Source organism: Myxocyprinus asiaticus, chromosome 11, assembly GCF_019703515.2.
Source record: "Myxocyprinus asiaticus isolate MX2 ecotype Aquarium Trade chromosome 11, UBuf_Myxa_2, whole genome shotgun sequence".
NCBI lineage: Eukaryota > Metazoa > Chordata > Actinopteri > Cypriniformes > Catostomidae > Myxocyprinus > Myxocyprinus asiaticus.
The window spans coordinates 29,477,025-29,500,378 of NC_059354.1; the positions used below are offsets into that span (position 1 = coordinate 29,477,025).

At 36.6% G+C, this 23,354-nt stretch overlaps 1 protein-coding gene across 2 annotated transcripts; it reads left to right on the top strand.

Annotated features, from left to right (window-relative positions):
• Positions 1–1,266: 1,266 nt before the first annotated feature.
• Positions 1,267–23,000, top strand: LOC127448122 (isocitrate dehydrogenase [NADP] cytoplasmic-like). Of its 2 annotated transcripts, none has more exons than XM_051710436.1 (9): positions 1,267–1,395; positions 3,924–4,053; positions 10,575–10,866; positions 14,559–14,664; positions 14,952–15,129; positions 15,857–16,008; positions 16,315–16,455; positions 18,837–18,999; positions 21,835–23,000. In XM_051710436.1, the coding sequence occupies exons 1-9, from the start codon at positions 1,362–1,364 to the stop codon at positions 21,926–21,928; spliced, it is 1,290 nt and encodes a 429-aa protein (XP_051566396.1). In that variant the 5' UTR covers positions 1,267–1,361; the 3' UTR covers positions 21,929–23,000. The 2 variants fall into 2 exon arrangements, with proteins under 2 accessions (XP_051566396.1, XP_051566397.1); XM_051710437.1 differs by lacking the exon at positions 1,267–1,395 and adding an exon at positions 2,500–2,661.
• Positions 23,001–23,354: the final 354 nt, after the last annotated feature.

A 23,354-nucleotide genomic window follows, 5' to 3' on the forward strand; every position in this document is an offset into this window, starting at 1 on the left:
TACAGTTTACTGTGTGGCTGCTAATACATCGTTATTTCCTACAAAAGAACAATAAATTCAATCTATCAACAGGATCAGTTGTTCAGTCAACACTAAAACATTTCATGCAGGTATGCATGCAGCATTGAGATATGGAAATTATGTGCAGTTACTAACAATTATAAAGCTAGATTGAGTTTACTACACAGTCATCTCCCACAAAATAATTGTATTTTATCCGAATAATCGCAGCATGACAGTATCATCGCCTGTAATAAAAAGTCCTGTAATACATGAGCATCCTGCTGTCTGGACCTCCCCTGTATCTACAGTAAGTACATAATCTCGGTACAACAAACTCTTCGTGTTCTGACTAGACTCAATATATGCTTTAAAATAAACATAATTATCTACAGTTCTCAAAACATGTCCAACTTTACAGCTGTGAAGGTGCTAATTGGTTACATAGCTTTTAAGGTTAGTCTGTTCAGGTTCTTTCATCGATGGATAAAGACTCACTAAACAAAATAACTAAAATGCTTCTATTTGCGATATTTGGCCATCATCCTCAAGCCCATAATCATTAACAGATAGATGAGGAAGAACAATATTGCCTCGTTATAATTCTGTGATCCATTGTTCTCAAGTTTCTGTTATTTTTAATGCTGACTTAGTACATGACATAACATTTGTTTGCACTTAACTGGAAGTTCCACCCACATCGCCCGCAAAGCATCATGGGACACAGGAATATTGTGGATAAAGTTACTAATATGACTGGAGTCTTCATTTCATGTGAGTGGTCATGATTTTATACATATGTTTCAAAATTACTCATTCAAAAAACTCATTTCATTAGAAGTGAAAATTTTTTTTTTTTAATTAGGTAAAAAGCACCTGTAAACTTACAAAAAAAAAAAAATTAAAAAAATTTTTTTTTTTAAAAATCAGCAAACTAACCAGCCAATTGGTTTGGACTCGTTGTATCCTCTTTTTTTCCAGCAGGTTTGGATTTGGACTGCATAAATAACATCAGGCTGAGTAATCATATATGATGAACAATCAGGATTCCCTTGCCTTATGACATATGCTGCATTGTTATAAACCATCTACTAAATAAAAGGCAGATTTCAGGTATCCTGAACCATTACATTACAGGCCTACTACAGTCTACACCAGTACTGGGAAAGTCTGATTAAAGTGGTTCTGACAGTCACAGAGTACTCGGACTGCAAGCTGTAAGTGATGAAATTGCGACATCTGCCGGTCACTACTGCACTCACAATACTGGGCTCTTCCTTACGTCTCACGCAAACTCAGAAGCGAGTTTGTATCGTTTAGCACATGAAGAGCATCGTGCTTGTTAAAGGTTGATTAAGAGTATGGCCTGCTCAAGAGATATCATGCGCTTTGGAGGTTGGGTCTGTCTGCAGTTCCTCATTGTTATTGTATCGTCTGCATTTGTTAGTGTTAGGTTGGAGGATGCATGGTAACTAAAGCACCAAATTCGACATTTTCCGTCTGTAGGGCAAGGTCGGCACAAAACCATTTTAAACTGTAACTTGACACACAAACAATAAAAAACCTAGGTAATAAATATTGGCAGTATGTATGTGGCAAAGGGTTTTTGTGTATTCCTATCAAGAAGCAATTTTATGACGCGGAAGTTTGTCCCAACAATTGCTGCATTTAAAAAAAAAAAAGAAGAAGAAGAACGTACTTCTAAGTATGCACATGCGCACCTCAAGGAAGGATCGTAGAAATACACAAGTGGATAGAATGGCAATGAGCTTGAACTTGAAAATGGGCGTCGCTCAGCAGTCCAGATGTTGTCTCTAATTGGTCAGATCTGAAATAATAATATTTCATATTAATATTTAATATTTTTTGAAATGCTTTTAAAGTTTCTCCGTGTCATTCTTCAGGTGTAAATTACTGTCCAGACCGCTGCTGAAGGCAAATAGACGACGTGTGCGCGTGGTAGCTGGTACATTTCTCTGCGGTGTTCCGGCTGGACTAATCACAGTCGTTTGTGATCAATGAATTAGGCATAAAAAATAAATATATATATATATATATATATATATATATAACACTTAATATCGATTTTAGGCGCTTGTTTACATTTGTCAGATAAAAAAATCTTTGGGAGAAAAAAATATTTTAAAGATTATACTTTCTAAATAAAAGAAAAGAAAAATAACAAAAACTCGTACTGCGGCTCAAAAGAGGATTCCATTTTCTTCAGGCGCCCTCTGGAGGAAGACTAGTGTCTCTGCAATTTGAAACTGCTATTGGCCAGTAACATTGGACTCCCAAATGGATTTTAGTGAATCACGGACTAATTTGTTGAGTTCGAAATCGCATACTACCAATTCTACTCTTACTACTTTTGCCATATGTGTCTATGGCAGAAATAGTATGAGTAGTATGCTAGTATGCCATTTCGCACTCAGCCATTGTTTGAGTTTAGTTCCGTATACTCTTGGATTGGTGGAGGAGTATGTGATTGAGCAGTTCATGTATGAGCAGATCTGGGGTGAGCCAATACCATCCGCTCAGCTGATACAGAAGGAAACTACGCCTTCCAAGTCTTGTCCAAAAGCATTGAAGCCTCTTAAGGACACATCAACCAACTAAGAGCTCCCAATTTACTCCGGCACAGGCTCAAGAAATAAAAAGGTAGGCGTCGTGCATTGAGTTGCAAGACTCGAATATCTCAAAATAGCTGGCAAATAAATCATTACTCCGCCGCTGTCGTTTGATTTGACGTTTCCAACAAAGCCCTATACCGGTATGCAGAACATGGCCATTGCTGGAAATAAAGTAGTGCATTCTTAAAAAGAATAAAAAAAAAAAAGAGGAAGAAGACAAAAACAAAGATTATAAATGTACAGTATTTAGCATAAAACCTTATTAATTATTAATTTATTGATACATTGTTAATGATCGGTCGATGAATAACAATCCCATCCCAGTTATATATATATATATATATATATATATATATATATATATATATATATATATATATATATATTATTATTATTATTATTATTATTATGACTCTTTATCATAAAATTAAGTTATGGGTGTTAATTGTGTTGCACGAGCTGTATTTCACCTTTGTCCTAAATGCTTTTATTACGTAACATGCCGGTGTTGAGTCGAAGTCTGTTCCCCCTATGTTTCCCCGGTTAGTGTTCCCCTTAGTGCTGTTAAGATTTCGACACAACGCCTGTTTGTTGAACTACAATAAGACGCTCATACATTTGTTATATTGTAACAAATATAAATTGTTATGCGTGTTACATTGACACCAAAATACATTGTAGCGCTATTTCGTTGGTTGAAAGGCCGTGTCATATTACTGGCCTGTCTGTCAGGTGTTGTTGCATTACTTGCAATAGACATGACATGAGAATAACTGATGTCTATGTCTTTAAAGTCCCCTACAAAAACTGGGACCGTGGTACAGTGATAGTGTCAAATGGTAATGCCATGGGACATGCCATTGCATAGAATGATTACCATATTCATATACCATAGCATTTACATGGTTCTCCAAGCTGCTTAAAATAATAGCATGGTAGTAGTATGGTGCATGTCCAAAAACCATGATATTGCCATGTTATATGTCCAAAAAAAACAAAAAAACAATGGGTGTACCACAGCACTTTTTGATATGTTTGGTTAATACAGTAGTATACTATGTCATAATACAGTTCCATCTTAAAGTCTTAAAGTTTGTGCTTGTTAGGCTGCATCAGGAATGTCAGTTCCAAAAGCATTTTCTCTGTTAAAACAGGTTTAAGGAAAAATGCTGAATCACTGCTTATGTAACTTTTTTTCCTCAATGGAATCCATTCATTCTTCAGGGGGTAGTAGTACTACTATAGTCTACTTCTATAGATCTACACATCTAACCGTCATCAATCTTGCAGGGTCCAAAATGTCTCAGAAGATCAAAGTTGGTTCTGTGGTTGAGATGCAAGGAGATGAGATGACCAGAGTTATATGGGAGCTCATAAAAGAAAAACTCATCTTTCCTTACCTGGAGCTTGACCTGCACAGGTGAGATTACCATGCATGTGTATGCGTGTGTATGTGTATGTGAGAGAGAGAGACCTCATGTGTGCGTTTCTCTCATTATATTTGATTTCCCTTGTGATTAATTCAGGTTTAAGCCTGTTAATCTGATTTAACATCACTTCAACTGCCAATTAGTCACATGGTAACCATAGTTTCCACCAAAATTCCATAGTTACTACAGTTGGTGTTATGACTGTAAAATCATTATAAATTAATATAGGATCTCCTTCAAACAGTGAAAAAAATTAACTCTCAAAATCTTTTTAGATAAAAAAAAAGTCATTTATATTACAGTGATGGCTAATACCAAGTTATCATTAATATTTGCTATTTTGTGGGTATTTGTATTTAATGGTAACAGTGGTTACCATGGTAGATTTTTGTAAGGGATATTGTTAGAAGATTTTCTTACAAAAGCTATTTACAGTACAGTGTGCAATTCACGCTAAGTACTTACCAAATACTATATGAGGTTTCCTGTTTGTCCATACAGATTTCTCAAGTCTTTGACACAATGTAGTGATGCTCAAGGCCAAAGGGAAGCGTTATCATCCCACAGGAGAAAGTTACAACTGTTATTACATAATAACCCTTTCAGTGTCCTCTCTGTGCTTGAAATCGTCATGAATCGTCAGCATCTGAACTTTGGGCTTGAGGTTAAAGTTTGATCTAAGCACCTCTTTAACTGTAGACATCTGTTTTTTGGTAAAGTAAATAAATTATTTTAAATGGTGCATGAACTTGACCTGGAGTTGTGCAGAAAAGTACAAACTAAAGCCTTATCTGTCTGATAAGATCATTATCAATATGTTAGCAAACAAGGTGTCATCCATTCTGTCACTTCCCCTAGAAGTTTGGACTTGTCTTTGAGAGATTTACATCTGTGGATGTAGAATGTAGAAGATTTACTTGACAGATCTGTATGTGATTGGTGTCTTATAATGCATATATTGCTGCTTACATATTACACATATAACATATTATATCTAAGCTCTATGCAAACATTAGATGGTTTATTTATTGAGAATCATGTTTTGGACCTATTCAGCCAAGCCTTTCAGTATTCCAAGAAATCACTAAGTGGTGGTTCATCTTTTGAAATACAGTGACTGAAACTCATGATTTCTCTGTAGATTTCTTGATGCTTGTATAATACTATGATTACCAAATTTACAAGTTTTTTTCCATACACCTTGTCCACACTTTTGAACAGATTTGCACACCATGTTTTTTGTGAATCGTCCTACAGAGTTTGTTGATTCTTCACTGAAGTTGGCTTATTCAAACCACGCCTCATTAAACTCAACAAACTGATATTTTTGACACCATTCTCCATAAACAGCTTAACAAAATTCTGTTTAAGACACCAAAGAGGAAGTGAGGAACATTTCTGCATATTGACATGAAACTTTGTATGTATAATTGCCAGAATGCTCTTTTAATACCACATAAATCTGGTCAAAAGTTATAAAGTCATAAATAATGGTAGATCTACTCATAGCCTTTTGTACTTTGTACAAAACATATTTACTCATTTTTGGGTATGTAATTGCTAAGTTTATAGAGGGAATGTTTAGCTAACAAGTTGGCTGCTTCAAATAATTTCTCTGTAGATACATGCTGCTCTGTCTCCTTCAAATCCTTCAACCACAGCCATGGTAAACAGAAAAGTCATGAAGCAAAACCAAATGAAATGTTATGGACTATCTGTCTATACTCATTCTCAAAAATAAACACTTTGGATTTATCTTTCTAGAATCCTTGTTATCACACCACTCCAGGGAGTGGGAGAGTGGACCAAAGGTCACAGCCTGCTAAACACAATAGCCAGGGAACCAGGATAGGGAACAAGCAAAGTATGGAAGAATTATTTCCCCTAAAGGCAGTTCTGTATTGTAGCTCAAGGGATGCTCTCTCTATGGTGTGTGTGTGTGAAGTGTGTCATACTCTTCCTTTGTTCCACAGAAAGATGAGGTCTTTTAGTTGCTTGGGATGTGGAACTTTTTAAGAGCGCTACTGAAAGTTTGGATTTAAATTAGTGTTGACAACTATATTTTGAGGATGCTTGTATATCCTTAGATTTGAAGACATGTGTGCACTGTTCAAATTGAGAGTAAGGCACCCCCACATAAGGCCAAAAAGATGTAACCTAGAGGGTCCCCTGGTGTTTCATCAAAATTAGAATACTAGAAACATAAAACCATAGATTTTGTTTTTCAAATGTTTGTGGTGACACAATGCAACATTGTCCATTATCTGTCCAGTTTTCATAAATAATCCAAACCAGATATATTTTGATGTCAGAAAATTTCAAACACGCCTGAGTGTGCCACATGCTGTTTTCTGAAGGAACTTACAGACGGTGACTGAGTGAAACCATAGCTGTGTACCAAAAGACACACTATACACAATGCACTTACAAAATTTACTATGCACTCAGCCATTTAGTGTATGAATTTTCAAAGTGTAGTATTGTCCCAAATGGAACACTTAATGGTTTTTAACTACATGGAAGTATTCGCCATTTAACATTTGGCAGAACTTGTCAGCCAATCATTGTTTTGAGGATTGAAGGCTATACAATGCTTGAAATTGCCAAAAAAACTGAAGATTTCATACAAAGATATACACTACAGTCTTCAAAGACAAAGGACAACTGGCTCTAACAAGGACAGAAAGAGTTGTGGAAGGCCCAGATGTACAACTAAACAAGAGGATAAGTACATCAGAGTCTCTAGTTTGAAAAATAGATGCCTCACATGTCCTCAGCTGACAGCTTCATTGAATTCTACCCGCTCAACACCAGTTTCATATACAATGCATGTTATTAATGTTCTGACTATACATTGTGATCAGTTGAATGCCACTTTGGTGAATAAAAGTACCAATTTCTGTCCATAAGAGCAAAATCTGTACATTATTCCAAACTTTTGGCCGCCAGTGTATATCTCAATAATATACATATTCACACAGCAAGGTATGATGGTAAAGCTTTTAACTCACTTTTGTAAGGTGCTGTCTTCACAGAAGTTTCGCTTGTTGTCATGTTCTCCATTATTTACAATTCACGAAGTGTCCAACTTTCCACACTCTATTTTGACGGTTGAAAAAGTGCATCATCCGGGTACTCGTAGTACACTTCTTTTTGTTGTATTTTCAGTGTAAACATACTACTCGCGCTACTTACACTTCAAAATGACCTAGAATAGTGCAGAAGTGTGCAGTTTGGTACGCAACTCTTATTTTCACCTCACAACAATGCTACGATATCATTCTTCTTTGACACGTTGGTACACCTAAATGACTAACATTAAATCATACTTTATCTTTGAACTAAACAGTCACTAGAGGTTACTTAATATGCACACAGTTAATATGCATATAGTTTTGCCAGTATTTATCTAGCACTGCATGCTAGCTCACAATCAAACAGTTGTAAAGTTATTACATGGATGCCATGTTCAGAAATATCTTTGTCTATTTATTATGTTGTGCCTGTGATGAGTTGTTCTCCCTCAAAGTCCTAAAATTAAGGTGACCTGAAAAACTGGGACATTTCTAGTTTAGTGGTAAATATGTCATTGAAATGTCACGTTACTTATCTATGATTTAAAAAAGGGGGACAATTAGGATGTTATGTATTTTGACCATGGTGAATGTAGTAATGTCATGAACTATAGTATATCATACTCTCTTGAATATGTCTCAATGAAATTCCGATATGCAGGTAAAGTTGATTGTTTTTAATTGTCTTTTGTTACATGAGTTAATTATTTTCTGCACTGTATACAGAAGATGACACTGTGGCATAAAAGTGAACTAAACAAACGTATATAAACAATGATTGAATATAGGAACTGTTGCAGCTGACTCCACAGCACAGGGACACCTGCCCTTGGACACACTCTTTGCATCACTCTTCTTACGCTCGGTTACGCTTTACTTTAATGTGTCCTTGTTACAGTGTAATTACATAAGTACTTACTTACTGATTATTACTAATTAACAACATGTACTTACTATAGTTTAGAGTTAGGGTAAGGGTTTGGTTTAGGGTTAGTTGCTTGTAATTATGCATAATTGACTGTTATTACTATAGTAAGTACATGTAATATGTGTAACAAGGACACATTAAAATAAAGTGTTACCTTACTCTCTTCTAAAATTCCTTCTCTTCTCCTCTTTTCCTTCACCTTTACCTGGCACTTTCCTAAAAGTAAGACGGTAGGCTGCTAATTTGCTTGCTGGCAAACTGGCAGAGGAATTTCAAAAGAAATGAGTTCACTTGACTACCATTTCCCTCAGCATTACAACTGAAATCATATGAAAAACTTATACTATGGACAATATCAGGGCCTGAGATTCATTTCTGAAGATTCCCTTAGATGCCTCATATTGTTGGGAATTTTTTCCACTTTGTAGTCATGACACAAAGATATTCAATATTGTATTATAATAATAATAATAATAATAATAATAATAATAATAATTATTATTATTATTATTATTATTATTACACTATTTCACCTAACTGTTTCTATCAGTTATCTCATATGGACCTGTTTTTCTTAATAATACCTTTTATTTTGATCAACTCTTATGCATTATGATGCTTCTTTTCAGTCACTTGTTTCCCAGCAAGGCACAATGTTATCTGTGCTGTAATGTGTTGACTTAAATTTATTGTTGTTCTTTGTAGATACTTTATTATACATTTAATTTTTCCATGTTATTAATGTTGTATTCTTATTTTAAATACATTAATTTTATATAATACATAACAATATAACTTCTTTATAACAAATATGATGTGCCTCACCTCGGAGCTGTTAACGATGATGATGTTTCTTTTCAATAGACCTTTTCACAGACTGTGATGACACGTTTCAGCCTTATTTATCAGTGTAAATCTCTCTATTTTTTTATATTATAAATTTTTTTAAATATTGAGTGTAAATTTATAGCATTATGCTTTGTGTTATATTACCCTGGAATTAGTTTTAAAAAACGAATTACCACAGCTGCTAGGGGGTTTCTATTACAGCTGCTGAGAGAGTCTGTCTTAATCCATCCATCCATCCATCTGTCTGTCTTAATCCACTGTTCTCTATTTTTTAACTCTTCTGGAAAGTCATTCAAACGTAATATTGGATTTTTTTATTTTGGTCTTAGAGCAAATGGGTAAATGAAAATAATGTGTGCTTTGATCTCCCATTCACTCACATTCACCGCTGTCAGAGTTTACCCTGCAAACGTTTACTTCCTGGTCCTGTTCTTAATGGCAAAACTGGCACAAACAAGTAATCAGTAAAGGAAGATGGATGACTTAAAGCTGCTATAGTGAGCAGCCCCCTCTGTCAAAATAAACAGCACACGATTAACCTTGTTGCCGGTAGGCTTCAACAGGGGCTCTCTTGCCATGTATTTTCACTTATTGGACTGTTTTGAATGCGCAGTAAAAACAGGGACATTTCAGGGGATGGCTTCAGTCAGGGACAGACCGTAAAACCGGGACAGTCCCCAGAAAACGGGGACGTCTGGTCACCCTACTTATAATATGCAAGCCATGCTGATAAACAATGGTGACAACATAGTATATGGTAATACATGAGCTACATCTTATTTATAACACTATGCATTTTAGCCATGGTGACCAATTTAAATTCTAAAAATTATAGTATATTAGTGAGTCAGACTCATTAAAATATAACAGTTACTAATTTTAATAAAGTACATCGAATTATTTTGTGAATTTTTGGTAGGGATTCCCGTGGAGATTTTTGGGGAGTCGTGCCTGTGTCTGGCGTAATTATTCATTTTAAACAGAGTTGACAGTGCCGTGCTTTAGTGGTTACCAACATTTTTTCTGCCGCCTCGAACTCTTTTCTACCACGAGACCATCATCTTTTACTGCATTCATTTTATTAAGGCATTAGAGTTGCTGATTGCCAATGCAGTGACATGTTCAGAGATGTAGTGTATTTAATGAACATAGTATGGAGCAGAGACAACATAGCGAGTTACAACAGAGAATTGAGCAGAGAAACAACACGAGGCAACAGTGAAACTATTTCAAGCATTGGGCATCTCTAGCACAAAAGCTCTGTTCAGCTATATCAGTTAAGCTACTGTATGTTTGTGATGTTTGTGGTTAGGTAAACATGTGGTGTCTTGTTATTTTGTTAGAGAAACCCAAGAGAAGGGAGATAATAGTGTAATAAAGATACTATAATTCTGTGTTTAAAGACGGGACTAAGATAATGTAATAATCTTGTAATTCTTTCAAACCAGGTATTTTTTTCTTCTTTGGTCCACTAAAATGTTTGTATATCACAAAAAGCATGCCAAAGTCAGCTTTTCAGGAGTAACAGCAATTTACAAAATGTTAAAAAACAAGCAAAATGCATAATCATGTAATTTGTATGTCAACACAGGATGGAAAAGATCACATAGAGGAGCAAAAACATGTAAAGAGGTTTCTTTATGTCTTCTATGTGTGTTAGCTATGACCTGGGAATGGAGAACCGTGATGCCACTGATGACAAGGTGACGGTAGAGGCAGCGGAGGCTGTTAGACGCTTCAACGTTGGCATCAAGTGTGCCACCATCACGCCTGATGAGAAGCGTGTGGAAGAGTTCAAGCTCAAGCAAATGTGGCGCTCTCCCAACGGAACAATCCGGAACATCCTTGGTGGCACTGTGTTTCGAGAGGCTATTATCTGTAAAAATATTCCCCGCTTGGTTCCAGGCTGGATCAAACCTATTATCATAGGCAGACATGCACATGGAGACCAGGTATGGAGCTCTCACACTTACAGTATGCTTGAATTAAAATAGCAATTATTTAGATCTAATCTCTGAGCCTAGTTCTTATGATTTGTAATTAGTGGTGTTTGTTAAGGCAGGCATTGTTACTTTCGCTCATACTTAGGTTTAGGGACTTAGAACAAACTCTAAGTAAACTTTGCTGCATAACTCCCATAGACTTATATTTTTTTTATTTTTTTTGGGGGGGGGGGGGGATTTTTCCCCTTTTTCTCCCAATTTGGAATGCCCAGTTCCCAATGCGCTCTAAGACCTCATGGTCGCATAGTGATTCGCCTCAGTCCGGGTGGCGGAGGACGAATCTCAGTTGCCTCCGCGTCTGAGACAGTCAACCCGCGCATCTTATCACGTGGCTTGTTGAGCGCGTTGCCACGGAGACATAGCGCGTGTGGAGGCTTCACGCCATCCACCGCGGCAACCACACTCAATTCACCATGCGCCCCACCGAGAACAAACCACATTATAGCAACCACGAGGAGGTTACCCCATGTGACTCTACCCTCCCTAGCAACCGGGCCAATTTGGTTGCTTAGGAGACCTGGCTGGAGTCACTCAGCACGCCCTGGGATTCGAACTAGCGAACTAGCGAACTCCAGGGGTGGTAGCCAGCGTATTTTACCACTGAGCTACCCAGGCCCCCCCATAGACTTATATTAAATGAGAGACCAAGCCATATCCATTAACTAGAACATAGATATTTGGGGGTGGGCTCTTTTGAATTGGGCCAGTAAGAAACTACCTAGCAAACACCCAGGAGACCCTAGCAACCACCTAACGTCATCCTAGCAACCACCTAGCATTGCCCTAGCAATCACCTACAACATTTTTCTGTACAAAAAAGTACCATGGTATTAACATAAAAACATACCTTTAAAAACCATGTTATTAATACTGTGATGGTAATACCATGGTATTCTTTAAAGTACCTTACAGTATTATTTAGGTACAGTGGTATAGAAATATGGTAATCAAACAACAATACCATGGTATTACCAGCTGATACCTTCATTAAACCATGGTACCATCACAGCATTTTTTTAAGGAAGTTGTCTCTTTTAACACATTTGTTTGAGGATATAATGTTAACATCAATATTAAGTGGTGCAGCTACATGATATAGGTCTGTTTGGTGTGTTTTTCTACAATTTCTTCACACTCTTAACACAAAGACAAGTGGAATACAAAATGTTTCAGTCTGTGGAAACAGATGGAGTTAGTTATTGAGTAGCTGGAGCTGTTCTTTGGACCTCCATAAATATTTGACTTCATGTTCTTTTGAAAGGTTCTTGCACTGTAATATTTATGTTTTTTGATCTGTTCTGTATTCTTTGAGACTGGTGACGTGAACTGATAATGTTCAGTGAATTAAGCTCAACTCTCAGTGAATTAATCTCTGCACAACTATACATAATTACTGACAAATACATAATTTTATTGTAGTAAAAAAATAAGAAAGTCAGACTCTACAGAGCAGGTTATGATACAACAATATCAGAAAGTAAGAACTCCGGAACTCAAAGAACAAGTGATTTTGAGAGACTGTTCTCCACTGTATATATGCTGTCAGAAAGTACTGTAGGCTGTTGTTCAATATAAATTACAGATGGTTAAAGGAATACCTTGCATGAAAATGAAAATTCTGTCATCATTTACTACTATCCCTTTAAGATTTTGAATTATATATTTTATGGCTGTAAAATCAGACTGAATGAGCCACATTCGAAGCTGTTGTAAAAAATAAAGGCTCATAAACGTACACCTGAGACAGCACATCAGTTGAGTTCTATAGTAATTCTCCCAAGTTGGTACGTTGTTTACCAATCGAAAACAGCCTACAGTTGACAGGTTAATGAAAAATATTCTTGGCGGAATTTTTTTTTTTCTGATTATTGTTATTAATACATACAAAATATTTATTGAGCATTATCCATATATGACTGTGCATTACAATGATTTTACCACATTAAAATGTGTTTGCATCATAAATAAAAACTAGGGACACACCAATGTATTGGCTGCCAATATTTATTACCAAATATAGACCAAATTAAAACCATTGGTATATTGTTATAAGCATGAAAACGGCCATATGAAAAAAACAATAATTTATTTATAATTAATTAGTAACACACTTTGTAAAAACTATGTGAATTCAAATGCACAATCCAGAAATAATTATAGCCACAATATGTTGTTGGCACTCCTAAGGACATGCATTATTTAATTTTTATTCATTCTCATTCTCACATTAATGTGGAAAAACTGCCATAAACGGATGTGACATTAGTGAAAGTGGCATTTATCTATAGGCTACACGATGAGGGAAACCATTCAAAAGGTTTTGAAACCAGCAGACTTTGACTTCTGAGACATCGGTATAATATCCATTAATGCTGCATGATTGATTGAATTAAGGTTGAAATCGCAATATGGCCTTGCAAGATTATTAAACCTTAATAGGCTATGGGTGCTTCTCAAATGAAAGGCTGCAGGGTGTGTCCTTCCTAGACCAGTACTTATGAGGCTGTAGGCTAGGCTCCTCCTCAGCATTCAGCGCTATGAGTGAGACTAGTAAGTCCGCATGGCTACGTCTTAAAGGTTTCTGCCCCTGCGGTCACGGGCTGAAAATTTCAAAAATAAATAATTTGTGAACCACAACAACTACTTTGTATAAATGGAGGAAGCCACCAGGAGGGTGCACATCCGTTTGATGTGTTTTCCGATATTTAAAAAAAAAAAAAAAATTGGATTGTGGGTGATTGAAGGCCGTGACGGATGCACCTGATGCATCCTCCAAAAATAAGAAGAACGAAGGCTGTGAAATCAGGCTGCCTTCCAAGTGTCCTCACAATTGAGATGGCCTTCATAGGTGCTTGATGACATGGCAGCCGAGATATCCAGCCTAACTAGGCTGCAGCCATCAGATTGAGACAGCACCGTATGTTTCAAAATATAGTCTGCATTCAGCACTTCAGTCAACACTGTGTGAGCAAGTGGTGCCCTTTAATGGTTTTTCAGCCTTATCCATTATACCAATATAGTCCAGAATTTAAAAGGTTTTCTTTTTGTTTTTTGTTTTTTGTTTTTTTTTGTTAAAACTTTTACATTTTCCATGATGTGGTTGACATTTCCATGGAATTGCCTGACATACTTTATGCATAGTATGAATGTGTAATGTTTTATCATTTACAATACATACATGTAAAATGTGAGTTCTGTTGTTTTGAACTGCAAAAACAGAAGTGCAAAAATGAAAATAATTTTTTTCCTTATCAGTCATCATGTTATCATATTTTCTGGGTAGTTACTTTTTGTATCTTTTTAAATATGTTTATCTTTTATTTATCTTTCATTGTTGGCTCTCTTTAAATTTTTGGCCTGTCGTGTTCAGCAGATCCAATCCATGTTCAGTAGAAATTATTTATTGTTAGAACAGTAAAAAAAAAAAAAAAGCTTTTGTACTTCTTTTAAAGCTTAATTCCTAAGCAAAACAGTGATCTGATGCCAAAATACAGTAAAAATGTCAAAAATGTCATACCTAACAAAATCCCCTTAACTGTGGTAAAAGTAAAGTGGTGCATGGATTTGAGTGCCTTGTTGCTTTATTTGGTAATGCCATGGAACAAGTCTCCTGAGATAACCTGTCCTTTTCACTGTTACAGTACAAGGCTACAGATTTTGTTGTGCCCGGTCCTGGGAAAGTTGAAATGACATACACACCCAAGAATGGAGGAGAGCAGCTCAAGTTTGTTGTCCATGACTTTGAAGGTAGCCTTCATTTAATTATTAAAGTTGATGTTTACAATGATGTTTAAACATGTTCTTGTTTCAAAGCAATTTAATTTATTTGATTTGAAAATATGTATTGTGGCACAGTCCTTAAAAATTAACTTCCATAGATCAAAGGTGTCCAAATGTCCTGGTATGATTATGTCATCACAGCAGACTATCACTTGTTTGAACATTGAGCTTGTTGAAGCTTAGAGATTTCTACATATAATTGGCTGAAACTAAATCGCCACATACATGACACAGCATTATATTGATGTTTATAGGTACAGGTGGTGTTGCTCTGGGGATGTACAACACAGACAAGTCAATCCGGGACTTTGCTCACAGCTCTTTCCAGATGGGGTTGACCAAAGGCTGGCCGATGTACCTCAGCACCAAGAACACCATCCTAAAGAAATATGATGGCCGCTTCAAAGACATCTTCCAGGAGATCTATGAAAAGTGAGTCCCAATCTGAGTCAAAATTAAGTCTAATCCAAGAAAGTTATTAAAAAAAAAAAAGTAATCTGATTTTTAGCTCATTTGATGGATGTGGACTTTAACTTACATCTATATGCTTGATTTACTCCTAAACAACTCATCAGTCGAATTCCACTGATGAAACTACTTTGTAAAATGTCTTTAATTCTGCCAGAAATGAATACAGTTGGGTAGGGGGATTTTTAACTTAAAGACAAACACTGGGCCTTATTCATGAAACACGAGCAGAAGAAATTTGTGTGTAAATCGTTCGTAAAACTATTCTCATATCGTATACTATAATATGCTATTCAATTCAATGGGACAATTTACATAAGAATCCATTTACACGGATTTGTTCTGCTCATGTTTCATGTATTAGTCCCATAGAGTGCATTTACTCTTGAGTAATTATTTGAGAAATGCTGATAACTGTCAAAAACCAGCCAACTTTCAAGAGCTGTTTTACATGAAAATCAATTTGTAGACAACAGAAAAAAGCTGTTTACATGAGATTTTGAAATTATCTGAATTTTTTCAGTCAAAATGCAAACATCTACTTCACACATCATGTATGCACACATTAAATAAACTGACAGAATTCCCATAAAAAAAATAACAATAAAAAAAGAATTATAATTTAACAAGCTGTGTGTGTGTGTGTGTGTGTGTGTGTGTGTGTGTGTGTGTGTGTGTGTGTGTGTGGTAGAGAGTATAAGGCTCAGTATGAGGCCAAAGGAATCTGGTACGAGCATCGATTGATTGATGATATGGTGGCTCAGGCCATGAAGTCTGAAGGAGGGTTTATCTGGGCCTGCAAGAACTACGACGGGGATGTGCAGTCAGACTCCGTAGCTCAGGGTGAGTAAAACTAACAAGTAAATAAATTACTCAAAACAAGTTCAGATACCTGAACAGTTTGGCATCAAACATTAAAAAAAAATATCCATAAAAAAATGATGGATCATTGCTGTGTATTTCACTGTGAAGTAGTTCTTAAGATTCATTGTTGTTTTTAAATCTTGTTTTGCATGTTTTTTGTGACTTGGTGTGAAATGTGAATAGGCCTGTAGCTCCAGTATGCAGTTGCTTAATGGCAGTAATTATTGTAAAAGTGTTGTGAAAAAATTAGGAAATTTGTAGTAACTCCCTGGTCTCTATCTCTAGGTTATGGGTCTCTGGGTATGATGACCAGCGTGCTCGTGTGTCCAGACGGGCACACGGTAGAAGCTGAGGCTGCCCATGGCACAGTCACACGACACTATCGTATGCACCAGCAGGGCAAGGAGACTTCTACCAACCCCATCGGTGAGGAAAACACTTTGTTTGCTTGTTATACATATGTAAATGTACTGCTACTCTTACTGTAAAAATGCCCTGAAAACACCATGCCCTGTTTAAATGCACAATGAAACTATATTTATCACATAAAGACAATGTGAAATAAAAAAATGACCCTATTTACTTAGAACTTCTTATACCACGGGTCTGTTGAATGCTTGATTCTGATTGGTTGATGGATGTTCTAAGGTGTGCAATTATTTTTCAAGTAAACGCATAGCTATGAAGTAGTTCCAGGTCTTGACTGCATAACGGTTTCATATCACTTCGCCAAATGATTTCAGTTATTTCAATGATCCCTAAAGGCTACCAAAACAAAATAACCAAATAAAACAAAGACATTGGTTAAGTACATCAGATAAGAATGACAAACAATGTCTATAATATCCTACATTTATTTAGATTTCGATTGAAAAGCATCCTTGGGCTCCCTCTCTTTCTCTCTCTTTCACTCTCGTCTCACTCACACCCACACACACACACACACACCGTACATGCTACCACAGCAAAATAACCATATAAACAATGACATTGGTTAAAGTAAATCGGTTAAGAACGTCAAACAATTTATATAATATCCTACATTTATTTCAATTTCGGTTGAAAGCTCCCTCGTCTCCCTCGCACTTACACACGCTCACACACATACAGTACACACACACACACACACACACACACACACACACTGAGACTCATTTTGCAACCAACAAATAGAGCCGCACCCCCCGTGACTTGATCAACACAACAGTTTCTATTACGAAATAACTTTTAATATGTGAAACTTTTTATGTTTCAATATTTCGCCCTAATCAGCCTCACATAGCTATATTGGAAAGCACCGCGCTACCTCTCCCCCTCTCTCTCACTCGCTCGCACGCACACACACACACACACACACTACCTTGTTACTCCAATGCTGAAAAGCAGTGCATCCTCCGTTGCTAGTTCTAATGTGACGTTTTCAAACTGGCAATGAAGGCTTGAGGTATATCAAAGCTAGATACACATGATCAGAGGCGGACTGGCCATAAGGAGAACAGAGACTTTTCCAGGTGGGCCGCCCCCGAAACAGGGGCGATGTGATAAGCTGAAACAGGAGGCCGCGTTATGCTGAAGGGGGCCGCGATATGCAGAAAAGGACAGTGACACAAATGCCCCCCCACTCAACAACTTTTGTGCCAGTTTCTATGTAAAATCCAGGACCAATTTCTCTTCCCAGTCTGCCCCTGCACTTGATCAATACAACAGTTTCTATGTTATCTGAAATATCTGTGGGAAACACCCTCGTGCTCCCCCTCCCCATCTTAATCTCTCTCACACACGTGGACACATATACATATATGCATTACGCACACACTTACTCGAGAGCCGTCATGTCAGTCACTGGCATCTCAGTAGGGTTAAAAACAGTTGTTAAGGTTTACATCGGACATATGGTGACACTCGCTGCTGCTGAGAAGTGCTTAAACTTACATCTTGGCGATTTTGAAGCTATGTTACTTCTGACAAGAACTGAAACAAATAAAGGTAATCCCACAGCCGATCTCTCTCTGTTTCTGAGATTCTCTCTTTCGATCCCTCAAACACAAGCTCACACACAAACTCATACACTCATGCATAAACGCAGTAACTTGTTACTTCAGTAAGTGCTCCAGTAAAGCAGTACAAGCCTCGCTCTCTTCCGTTGCTAGTTCGAAAATGAAGTGATGTTTTCGAACTAGCAATGAAGGCTTGAGCTGTATCAGAGCAAGATGCTGAATCCATGGCAAAAGAAAGTAGTTCCACTCACAAGAGCGTTTTAGGGACGAAAACCAGAAAATGTCTTGAGATAAAACCCTCAACGATGTATTAAGGTGTTGTAACCGTGGTATAAGAGGACTTGGTTGAATTATTGAAAAATAATGCACACCCGAGGTGCAACAGGTGTGCATTACCACATTACCACCTCGGGTGTGCATTATTTTTCAATAATTCAACGGTCCGTCGTCAATTATTCCTTACATGATTTACATTTGTAATAAAGTAGTCCCTGGTCTTTTTGTGCAGAATTCCTCAGTGAATGTTATTCTAAAGAAAAAATATTTGTTTGAAAACTCTTTCTTCACTTTCTACTGAAGAAAGAAAGGTTGCAAGGGCTGGAAACTTAACTGATAATATCCTCAAGCAGTTTTCAATATATAATCAATTTATATATTGGATTATTTCCAACTATATATTCACTTTTACTCAAACACGTCACATTATGACACTTAAAATGTGAATGTAAAATGTGACACTTAAAACCCACCCTCAATGCATTAGCTCATTGCACAATACAACTTGTTTGCATCACCATTTTGTCCCATCAGCCTCTATCTTTGCATGGACGCGAGGGCTGCTGCACCGAGCTGAGCTGGACAAGAATGCAGAACTGCGTGTGTTTGCTGAGGCACTTGAGGCAGTTTGTGTCGAGACCATTGAAGCCGGTTTCATGACCAAGGACCTGGCCATCTGCATTAAGGGCATGTCTAAGTACGTCCAAAATCTACTCAATGACTCTAAAACATTTTATTTTGATAGAGGTTCATTCATATTTCATATTTGGTTTGTTAAAGGAATAGTTCACCTAAAAATGAAAATTCTCGCATCATTTACTCACCCTCATGCCATCCCAGATGTATATGACTTTCTTTCTTCTACAAAACACAAACAAAGATATTTAGAAGAATATCACAGTTCTATAGGTCCATACAATGCAAGGGAATGGTGACAAAAACTATGAAGCTTCCTCCGACACTACTAGATCTATGCCTTGCCTCCACAGAATTATTAACTCTTTTTCCAAATTCTCAGGATACAAAGTCAATTGGTCTAAATCCGAAGCTTTGGCTTTGACAGCGTACTGTCCAGTAATGGCCTTCCAGCCGGGCGCCTGCCAGTGGCCCAAACAGGGAATTAAGTGTTTGGGAATTTTATTCCCAGCAAATTTGTCAGATTTAGTCAGAGTTCATTCTGATCCCTTAATAAAAAAGGTTTTCGAATGATGTAGACAGGTGGGCTTCATTACACATATCGATGATTGGGAAGGTTAATGTTATTAAAATTAATTGTATTCCAAAATTTAACTACCTGCTACAGTCTCTCCCTGTAGATGTCCCCCTCTCTTATTTCAAGCAATTTGATAGCAGAGTGAAGTCCTTCATTTGGAATGGTAAACGTCCCAGGTTAAATTTCAGTAAGTTACATAGGCCGATTGACAAAGGTGGGTTAGGCCTACCCAAGATTTTATTTTATTATTATGCATTCAGTCTTAGACATTTGGTTCATTGGTCACTTCCACCTGAGAGAGCCCCTCCCTGGTTTTGTATTGAAAAGGAAGTTCTTGCCCCTATCTCGCCACTGCAAAGCCTTTCGATTAAACTAGCTGGAGAGGTTAAGTCGCACCCCGTTATTTTGCATTTGCACTCGATATGGACAAAAGTGTCCAGAGTGTTTAATTCTGATATTTATTTAAACGTAGCCTCGAGCATATGGCAGAACCCTAAATTATGTATTAATAAGTCCTCTTATTAACTCAGGACTCGTTCTGCCCCAGACTCTGTATTTTGGGAGATAGGGAGGTCATGGATTTGGTAGATAAGTACATGAAGGACTGGGTTTTGACCAGTGTCATGATTGGTAGGCCGGTTATTTTGAGGAGTTGGAAGTCGGATGGAGCACCCTCGTTCCCGGAGTGGTGCGTGGAGATGGGGAGGATGGCTGCCTTCGAGGAGGGGTCGAGCATTAGGATGGGGGTTAGGGAATCTTACAATAAGAAATAGGGCAATTATTTAGCATTTTTGAGGGAATCTCGAGGTGGGGCAGTGGAGGAAGTAATTTAGTGTTTAATTTTCTTTTTTTTTTCTTTTTTTTTTTTTTTTTTTATTATTATACTTGATTATTGTATGTTATTTTATGTTGTTGTTTTAGTTTTCTGTGTGTGTGTGTCTATATTCTATTGACCACAGTGGTGTTCGTGGGGGGGTCAGGGTGGGTTGAGAGTTTGGTAGAGGGAGGGGATATAGTGGGGGTTTAATGTTTAAAGTGTTTGATTCATTATATAGATGTTGTTGTATTTTTTGTGTTAATTTATGAATCAATAAAAATTTTAATAAAAAAAAATAAAAATAAATAAAAGCACATAAAGTCAGCATAAAAGTAATCCATATGATACCAATGATTTAATCCATGTCTTCAGAAGCAATCCAATGTGTTTTGGATTAGAACAGACCAAAGTATCAAAAAAATCACTATACGTCTTGCCATTGAAATCTCTTGGCTTGATCATGATTTCAAGCTCGATTACAGTTCCTTGACGCATGTGCAGAGTGCTAGAATGCACTAGGAAGTGTAATCGAGCTTGAAATCATGATTGCCAAGGAGACTGCTGATGTCAAGATTTATAGTGAAAAAGGAGTTATATTTTGGTCTGTTCCCACCCAATACTGATTGGATTGCTTCAGAAGACATGGAATAAACCACTGGAGTCTTGTGGATTACTTTTTATGCTGCCTTTTTGTACTTTTTGGAGCTTCAAAGTTTTGGTCACCATTTACTGATAGTGTGTGGACCTACAGAGCTGAGATATTCCTCTAAAAATCTTAATTTGTGTTCTGCAGAAGAAATAAAGTCATACACATCCGGGATGGCATGAGAGTGAGTAAATGATGAGATAATTTTCATGTTTGGGTGAACTATTCCTTTAACTAGAGTGGTGTTAAAGGTGTGGATTCAGTGACAACTCATAGGGGACTTAAAAGCTTGATACTGCATCAGTGAACTCTATTTTTAGTAGCCTATTATTGTAAAATAGTATAGTAGGTCCAAGTGCTCATCTTCTTAACCAAGCTGTTTAATTACTGATGCTATATTTAAAGAGCAAGGTGGACAATATAATGCTTCCTTATTCTTCAAGTTGTACAAGCTTTTTCGACAACGAGTGTGACATAATTATCACAGCAAATTATTTTGACTCATCCCTCATTTATGTAAACACAATAATTGTGTGTACAGTTGTGCACTTACAATAGAAGTCAAAGGAGCAAGGCATTTAACCAGGAAAAACATTAAAATGCACACGATTTCAAAAGTATAGCCACATGACTTAAACATTATGTTAACATGAGATTGAATTGATAGAATCGCTTTCCAACTCCTTTCATGACTGTGTGACAGCAGTCAACCTTGTAATTATTACATGAAATGTGTAAGGATACCAGAAAGGGACTTTTTTATATAAAGCCACCCACAGGAATTACATTAGTAATGCATAACCAGAAGTTCATTCACAGTGTTCATTCACATTTTTTTCTGTTTACTTCTCCATAGTGTCAAACGCTCCGATTACCTCAACACCTTTGAGTTCTTGGATAAACTGGCCGAGAATTTGAAGATCAAGGTGTCAAGCCAACCCAAACTGTAAAGCTATCACGTGTTCACAAACACATGTACACATAGACACGCAGCTCTCAAACCATGCCAGGCCGCAGACTCTGTTAACCTTGTCTCCTGTCTAACTTTGACCAAAGACGGAGAAGTTATGGACTGCACCACCAAATCCAGAAGGGGGAGCAAGTACACTTTCCGCTGGAGGACCTGAACGTGCCTTTTAAATGGAAGGAGCTACATTCATAACTCTTTTAAAAACACATTGGAAACACTCTTTTAAATTCATAAAGGAAGTGTCAGTATGTAGGAACGTTTAATTATTTTAACATTGCAACTTTTATTTTGTATAACTTCCCCTGTAGTGCATAAATATTTTTGGTAACACTTTACAATAAGGTTTATGTAAGGTTAAGGTTAAATGTTAACATTAGGTAATGCATTAGATATTATTAAATGACAATGAACAGTTTTGTACAGCACTTATTAATCTCAGTTAATGTTAATTTATAAATGTACTAGTGTTTATTGTGAAATCATAATGCATTAACTAATGTTGACATATTCAACTTTTAATGTTAAAAATTCATTAGTATATGTATAAAGTAACCAAACAAGATTAATTTACTGTTCATTGTTAGTTCAAGTTAACTTATGTTTATATATATATATATATATATATATATATATATATATATATATATATAAATAACCTTATTGTAAAGTGCGGTTTTGTATTTTTGTTCTACAGATTTAGTGCAGGATCCAACCTGTTATATGCTTGAACACCTGTTGCCTTATCGCTCTGTGTGTGTGTATTGTCTTGTCTTCAGACAGTCACTCTTGAAGCCTGTCTCAAGAGCAGTGAGATTAGGTTTTAACAATGGAAATACAAACATGACAGTAAATACCTGATTTTCACTTAAATGCTGGTAGTTAAAATCAGTAGACATTCCTGTTTATTATTTTTGTCACTAAAATATACTCAATGCCACTCTCTGTCACTGAATTGCAAATGAATTTCTGTATGTCTCTCTTGATCTTAGTCTGTGTGCTGGTGTTATTGTTATTATGACCTCAATAATAAATGAGTCTTTTTAAGAAGAGTATGTAACATGTTTTGTCGCTGCTTATTCTGATTGTGTGTGGCTAATGGATATAATCTGTCATTACATCAGGTAATGACTATAATTATTTTGAACTTAGAAGAAAACTAATTTACACTTGAGCTGTCTTTTTTCTGATTAAATCAGCAGAATGTTGAGGATAATTTGCTGAGATTTTATGCACTTCATTCAGCAGATGGCAGCACAGTGACATCAAGTTGCAGCTGTCAGTAGGTGGCTGGCACAGACCCAACACTTACAGTACAGTATTTAATATATTACAGTATATATTTAAGGATTATATTAATATATACATATTATATACTTTTAATATTTATAGTATTTTAAAGATTCAAG

Coding starts and splice junctions, on each gene's coding strand:
- LOC127448122 (XM_051710436.1), top strand. CDS start 1,362: ATGGCCTGCTCAAGAGATATCATGCGCTTTGGAG. Junction 4,054..10,574: donor CTGGAGCTTGACCTGCACAG/GTGAGATTACCA, acceptor TATGTGTGTTAG/CTATGACCTGGGAATGGAGA. Junction 16,009..16,314: donor GTCAGACTCCGTAGCTCAGG/GTGAGTAAAACT, acceptor CTCTATCTCTAG/GTTATGGGTCTCTGGGTATG.